Source organism: Dendrobates tinctorius, unplaced genomic scaffold (genome assembly GCF_039654945.1).
Source record: "Dendrobates tinctorius isolate UK_male_01 unplaced genomic scaffold, ASM3965494v1 ptg000029l, whole genome shotgun sequence".
Classification (NCBI taxonomy): Eukaryota; Metazoa; Chordata; class Amphibia; order Anura; family Dendrobatidae; genus Dendrobates; species Dendrobates tinctorius.
The window spans coordinates 40,015,258-40,023,049 of NW_027361697.1; the positions used below are offsets into that span (position 1 = coordinate 40,015,258).

The following is a 7,792-nucleotide window of genomic DNA, read 5'->3' on the forward strand; positions in this document are numbered from 1 at the left end:
GTGGGAGCCGCTGAATGTCCGGTCTGTTAGGTATGACACAATCCAAGATAGGGTCAAGTCTGTGATACCAAGAGATGAGAGGGTCTGTAGTAATAGGGAATGGTCCACTGTGTCAAAGGCAGAGGACAGGTCCAGGAGGAGGAGGACAGAGTAGTGTCGCTTGGCCTTGGCGGCTAGTAGGTCATTGGTGACCTTAGTTAGGGCAGTTTCAGTGGAGTGGGGTGGCCGGAAGCCAGATTATAATCGGTCAAGCAGGGAGCAAGAAGAGAGGTGGGAGGACAGTTCAAGATGGACGTGTTGTTCCAGTAGTTTTGAGGCATAGGGGAGAAGTGATACAGGGCGATAGCTAGATACAGAGGATGGGTCAAGAGAGGACTTTTTGAGGATAGGTGTGATTGAGGCATGTTTAAAGCTTGAGGGGAAAACACCAGTTGTTAGTGACAGGTTGAAGAGGTGGGTAAGGGTTGGCATGAAGACTGTGGTGAGGTTTGGGATGCAGTGGGATGGGATCGGGTCAAGTGCACAGGTAGTGAGATGTGATCTTGAGAGTACAGTGGAGAGTCGATCTTCTGTAATTTTGGAGAAGTTGGTTTTGGAGGAGGAGAGCAGGGCAGTTAGGAGGAAGGGCACTGAGGGTTGTTGACCAAGACTGTCTCTGATGTTATCAATCTTCTTGAAAATGAGGCAAAGTCTTCAGCTGAGATGAGTGGGGAGGGAGGAGGTGCTGGGGGGTGGAGGAGAGAATTGAAGGTGTTGAATAAAGGGCCCTTTACACCGATTTTGTGAAACAGCAGCGATATCACTAGCGATATCGCTACATGTGATACTCACCTCCGACCGGCTCCCCCGCTGGCTATCGCTGATCGCGCGAGATCGGCCTGGTCCATTTCTCGTCGTCGGCTTCCTGCTGGCGCCGATTAGCGAGCTATGGACGCAGGCGGAAGACGGTCACACTCGCCGCGTCTGACAGGTGAGTACGACCACTGCTGCATCGCTGGTGAGATCTGCCTGTTTGGCAGCTCACTAGCGACCATTTAGCGATGCACCAGCGATCGTGACCGGGTCATATCGATGTCGGGATCGCTGGTGCATCGCTAAATGAAGCGGGGCCTTAACTGTTTAGAGTTGTGAGACAGGAAGGATATGAGAGATAAGAAGTAGGTTTGTTTTGCTGCAACTAATGTGTCCTTGAAAGTAGTGAGGGACTGTTTGAATGCGATAAAGTCCTCATTGGAGTGGGATCTTTTTCCATCTCCGCTCAGCAGCCCTGGAAGCCTGCTTCAGTTATTTGGACAGACTGGTGTGCCAGGGCTGTCTGTTGATTTTGCGAGCTTTGGTATGTTTGAGGGGGGCAACTGATTCCAAAGTTACAGCTATTGTGGTGTTATATAGAGCGGCAGCGGCATCCGCATTGTGTAGGGAACTTACAGTATGTCTGTAAGAGGGAGGAGGGATTCAGACAATGAGTGTAGATCGACGTGTTGAAGATTTCTGTGAGGGTGTGCAAGTTTTTGAGGTGGGGATTGTGGACCTGAGGAGGAGAGGGAAGAGAATGTAAGTAGGTTGTGGTCAGAGAGAGGAAGAGGTGAGTTAGAGAAGCTAGATAGGGAGCAGAGGCGGGTGAAGATGAGGTCTAGTGTGTGGCCATCTTTGTGTGGCTGCAGAAGACCATTGAGTGAGGCCGAAGGAGGAAGTGAGAGGTAGAAGTTTAGTGGCAGCTGAGAGGGAAGTGTCAATGGAGATGTTGAAGTCGCCCAAGATGATAGTGGGGATATCAGTGGAAAGGAAATTAAGTAGCCAGGTGGTGAAGTGGTCAAAAAAGGTGGTGGCTGGCCCTGGAGGGTGGTATATGACAGCTAGTTGGAGGTTGGAGGGGGGAGTAGATGCGCACAGAGTGCACCTCAAAGGAAGGGAGGGTAACAGGGTGGCAGTGGGATTGGGGTGAAGGAGCAATTATCTGACAGGAGAAAACCAACTCCTCCACCATGCTTGCTGCTGGGGCGGGGGGTGTGGGAAAGGTGGAATCCACCATATGAGAGTGCAGCAGGAGAGGCTGTGTCAGAGGGGGTGAGCCAGGTTTCGGTGATGGCGAGGAAGGAAAGTTTGTTAGTAATAAAAAGATCATGGATGAAGGAAAGTTGGTTGCAGACAGAACAAGCGTTCCACAGAGCTCCTGTTAGTGGGACTGGGGAAGCTGGAGCCAGGCAAATGTGTATAAGGTTGGAGTGGTTACGGAAAGTTGTGATTGGGCATGGATGGGAGGTAGAAATGACTGTGGGAATGTGGTGATGAGGACCTGGATTTGGAGAGATATCGCAGGCAGTGAGGAGGAGCAGAGAGAGTGATGGCAGGTGGGAGCAGGAGAGGGCATGAGGGGGCTGTCTGTGTTTGGAGACAGAGGATTTTATGTTGAGAAACAGATCTGGTGAGATGGATTGGTAGGATTGAAGAAGAGGTGAACAGTTCCTTGCTTGGTGTAGGGATTAGTGGGGTTATCAAAAAGTGAAGGATTATAGGGGTCAGAGTGGAAACAAACAGAAACATTGTTTACAGTGACTCTTTCCAGTTACCTTCTGTTCCATTCTGGGTCAATTCTGGATTAATTCATATATTCATATCATCTCACACTTTTAAGATACACACTTATAGGATACACCCTGCAGACTAAAGTCTTGGCAGACTTGTGCTATGCAATATATGTGCTACAAAGTGCATTCAGGTGTGAAGCAGAGAGGAGCGGTCTGTTCTCATCTTGGTCAGACAATTAAGAGTGGACCAGATGCATATGATCAAGCCAGAGTAAACAAGGTCATAAATAACACTGGGGTAAAGCAGGGGGTTAGTTGAAAGATATACCAAGTGAAGATTAGAAGCAGAGGTAAGAAGTCTGTATGTAGGGAGAATTGATAGACATGCTGGTTAGAGTGCGATGGTGTCAGATAGCAGGGCACAGTCAGTATGCATCATTCTGGATTAATTCATATCATTTCACACTTTTAAGATACACACTTATAGGTTACACACTGCAGACAGATAGTTGGCTGATCCTGACAAAATCAGAGGGTTCAGCTGACTTTCATCCAACATGTATGGGGACCTTAGGTTAATGGTACATTGCATTACTTATCTTGTACCGGGAGCAAGCGTGGCTGCAATCACCTGCACACCTTATTAAAGTCCCATATTTACACAGTGGTATTTTTGCCAGAATTAGGAGTGAATTCTGTTGGATACAGATGCTAGTCTGCAATTTGGCCAAAGCTGCTTTATAGATCTGCCAGCCTCCATTCTTGGTTCAGTGCCTGGCAGAGTGTGTGTTCTGGGGTGCGATCTCATTTTGACAGTAATCTGATGGATGAATGGCTGATTGCCATACTGCACGGTGTGGCTCGGATAAGCAATAATGGGTGTGCTTGTTAAGAAGCTTAATGTAGCAGCCAAAACATTAATTAATCCAGCTCTGAGGTACGATACAAGAGCAGCATATACAGTATAATATCCTGTATTCACAAAGCCACTCATCTTATCACTGTCTGTAGACACAAATGTGAAGATGTGTATTAATATCATAATCTTGAAGCGTGTAATCTCGCTCAGCCACTTCTAGATAACTGTGGTTATACATAAGGTATCTTCTGCTTTAGTAATGTTATTTTCTTTCTCTTTTCTAGATCCTCCTGGAAAGGTCTTCCAGAACTCACCAACGAGAATGGCCAGTACTGTCCGTTCAGCTGTGAGACACAAGCCTGGTCTATATCTGTAGTGCTTGAGGTTCTACATGACCTGTAGGATGCTCCACTTGTGTCACCTATCAAGAAGTAGTGGGATGAAAAGGTCACAAGCACTGGAGGACCTGTATGTAAGGAACTGACCTCACTGTGACGTGACGTACCGCAGGGAGTAGATATTTGTTGTGTGAAATGCTTGTTTACTTTGCACATAACCCATCGGTCCTGCCAAAAGTACATTAAGACCCGCTGGTCACCAATTTTAGGAGTTTTCTGATGTAAATAAAGTCATCAGATTCCTGGCCACAATGGTGCTACGGCAGAAGATCTCACAATATAGCGGAGCGCTTGGACAGTACATAATAAACTAGGATTATAATTGCTGAACATTACACTGTATGATGGGATCAGATATTAGAAAATCTCTTTTAATGTTGAGGAGGCATGAGTAGAAGTGCAGAATACATTGGGGTCGGAGGTATCTATTTTAAGTAGGGTAACATCTTATTTACCATTGTCTGTTACAAAGGAACATTGTCCTTCTGGCCATTTATGTGGTTAGTGTGGACACAGTGTGTGAGATACTGCATGGTGTAAGACTGTAATAATCATATGTCTGTGATCTGTAAATCTGTGCAATAAAGCCTTCACTATTAGTGCTTCTTGTCTCACTTCTCATACAAGCTTTCTCCATATGACCAGTATTTATTTTGTCTTTTCCATAAATTCTGCTTTATTTAGTCTTATAATATAAAATTCTTGCTGCAGATACACGGTATGTCATGTACCAGTTATACCATTAATCGACAATATGGCAGATTGATGTATCTGTCTCCAAGCATACCTATTATGATATTTACATAAATCAGTAGACTGCGTGATTACATAAAACATATGAATGTGTACTGCTCAAAAAAATAAAGGGAACACTTAAACAACACAATGTAACTCCAAGTCAATTACACTTCTCTGAAATCAGCCTGCCTTATAAAGGAGTGGTTCTGTAGGGAGTGGCCACAGACCATTTCTCTGATCTCATCATTTTTGGCAATTGTTTTGGTCACTTTTGCATTTTGTCATTGCTGTCACCCCTAGAGGTACTGTAGGGATGAGAGGTACTGTACAATAGCATGAGACGGTGTCTACATCCCACAGAAGTTGCTCAGGCAGTGCAGCTCATCCAGAATAGCACATTAATGCAAGCTGTGGCAAGAAGTGTATCTGTGACTGTCAGCACAGTGTCCAGGGCATGGAGTAGATACCAGGTGACAGGCCAGTACACTAGGAGATGTGGATGGGGCCGTAGCAGGGCAAAAACCCAGCAGCAGGACTGCTACGTCCTCCTTTGTGCAAAGAGGAACAGGAGGAGCTGTGCAAGAGCCCTGCAAAATGACCTCCAGTAGGCCACTAACATCCCTGTGTCTGCTCAGACTGCCAGAAACTGACTTCATTAGGGTGGTATGAGTGCCCGACGTCAACAGGTGGGTGTTGTGCTTGCAGCCCAACACTGTGCAGGGAGATTGGCATTTGCCAGAGAAAACCAAGATTGACAGAATCGACATTGGCACCTTGTGCTCTTCACAGATGAGAGCAGGTTCACACTGAGCACATGTGACAGATGTGACAGTCTGTAGACATAGTAACATAGTAATTAAGGTTGAAGGAAGACTTTAAGTCCATCTAGTTCAATCCATATCCTACCCTAACCTGCCCTAACATGTTGATCAAGAGGAAGGCAAAAAAAAACCCATGTGGCAATCAGTAAGATTCACATTGGTGAAAAAAATAACTTCCTGACTCCACATACGGTAATCAGACTAGCTCCCTGGATCAACGCAATATTAAGGAAACTAGTGTATATAACCTGTAATATTATACTTTTCAAGAAAAGCATCCAGTCCCTTCTTAAATTTTAGTAGGGAATCACTCATTACAACATCATACGGCAGAGAGTTCCATAGTCTCACTGCTCTTACAGTAAAGAATCCGCGTCTGTGAGTATGCTTAAACCTTCTTTCCTCCAGACGTAGAGGATGCCCCCTTGTCCCCGTCACAGGTCTAAGAGTAAAAAGATCATTAGAAAGGTCTTTGTACTGTCCCCTCATATATTTATACATTGTAATAAGATCACCCCTAAGCCTTTTTTTTTTTTGCCAAATTAAATAACCCCAAGTGTAATACGGCAGGCGCCGTAGAAAACGTTCTGCTGCATGCAACATCCTCCAGCATGACTGGTTTGGCAGTGGATCAGTAATGGTGTGGGGAGGCATTTCATTGTAAGACCGTACAGCCCTCCATATGCTAGCCAGAGGTACCCTGACTGCCAATTGATACCAGAATGAGATCCTCAGACCCGTTGTGAGACCACATGCAGGTGCACTGGTCCCTGTGTTCCTTCTGACGCATGACAATGCTAGGCCTCGTGGCTGGAGTGTGTCAGCAGTTCCCGCATGATGAAGGCATTGATGCCATGGACTGGCCTGCCCGTTCCCCAGACCTGGATCTATTCGAGCACATCTGGGACATCATGTCTTGTTCCATCCACCAAAGCCAATTTGCACCACAGACTGTCCAGGACTTGACTGATGCTTTAATCCAGGTCTGGGAGAATATCCCTCAGGACAACATCCACCTCCTCATCAGCAGCATGCACAGGCATTGTAGGGAGGTCATACAGGCACGTGAAGGCCACACACACTACTGAGCATCATTTCCATGTCTTGAAAAATTTCCACTGAAGTTGGAGCAGCCTGTAATTTGGTTTTTCAGTTTAATTTTGAGTATCATTCCAAATCCAGACCTCCATGGGATATTAATTTTGATTTACATTGATTTTCTTTATTGTTCTCAACGCATTCCACTATTTAATGAAAAATGATTTGCAACTGAAATATTGAATTCAGTGATATCTAGGATGTGGTATTTTAGTGTTCCCTTTATTTTTTTGAGCAGTGTCTGTTATTAGGGGTAAGTTGCACCTTCCTGACCTCCCAGCTGCCTGTATCTTTGAAAGGTGCTCATATACATTGGCAAGATTGGACAACCAACACCTAATTTCAGCAAGATTACCCAAACTGTAATGTGAATGAGCTTGTCTCAGTGCCTCCCCGACAGCAGAAGTTGGGGTAAAGAAGGCTCAAGTGCGTTGGATTTCAATGTATGTAAGAAGGTGGTGAAGAATAGATATTGTCAAAAAAAAACTCAGCCGGTAGATTTTGTATGTGTATGGGCAGCATAAGGAAGGTGCTTAGTGAAATGTGAAGAATACCTATCATTTCCGAATAAGTTTTTTTGTGCATGAAGAATAACACTATCTCTGGACATTTTATGACTTTTATGTGGGATTTTCATTAGTTTTCCCCTGTGCAGGTTCTAGCTCGAGTTTTCTACCTCCAATTGGTTTTGAATTAGTAGGTGAGGACTAGCTCCTAAGATGTCTCCCATACAGCGTAGAAGAAACAGTGAGGTGTCGGTGCACTATAAAATGGTACAATACTGAGTGATTTATAGGCACCTGATGAAGGCTCCTGTCCAGAGCCAAAAACTGGTTTGTGTCGTTTCTACCATGGACTTCCAATAAAGTTAACTCATAATTCGCTAAGTATTGTATATTTTTATCGGGTACCACACCAACATCTCGCCGTTTCATCTGTCAGTTGTTAACATGCTCCTCTAAGTGAGCTTTTTTTCTTGGGCTGTCTCTCATACCCAAAGTGAAAATTCTTAACCCACCACCTTGTATTGTAGAGGGATTCCAGCTCTTCTTAATCTGTAGTACTGTGAAGGAAGCATTAATAGCATAGAAGACATTATTAAGCGGGACTGAGCTGTGTGGCTGTGAATCCAGTTCTGGAGTGAAATAAATTTGCTAGATGCTGCAACACAATCTGCTTGATCGCTCACAGTGCTGAGTGCATCTCATTTTTCTTCCCCCACTCTTCTCCATATGGATTAATAGGAGCTATAACCTGATACTTTTGTGAGCTGGCAATCCATTTAATTTTGTTGCTTTTTTGTAATTGATCACTGCTGTTATTTATTGATGTTAGAATCTAGTGGGTGAA

General features: G+C 44.8%; 1 protein-coding gene across 4 annotated transcripts in view; it reads left to right on the forward strand.

The window, feature by feature from the left end:
• AGL (amylo-alpha-1,6-glucosidase and 4-alpha-glucanotransferase) overlaps positions 1–4,384 on the forward strand; it is a 114,790-nt gene extending 110,406 nt beyond the window's left edge. For all 4 annotated transcript variants that reach the window (XM_073571627.1, XM_073571628.1, XM_073571625.1 and 1 more), the window contains one exon: positions 3,672–4,384. In XM_073571627.1, the coding sequence (XP_073427728.1) occupies positions 3,672–3,789 (118 nt within the window). In that variant the 3' untranslated portion in view covers positions 3,790–4,384. The remainder of the gene's footprint in view (positions 1–3,671) is intronic.
• Positions 4,385–7,792: the final 3,408 nt, after the last annotated feature.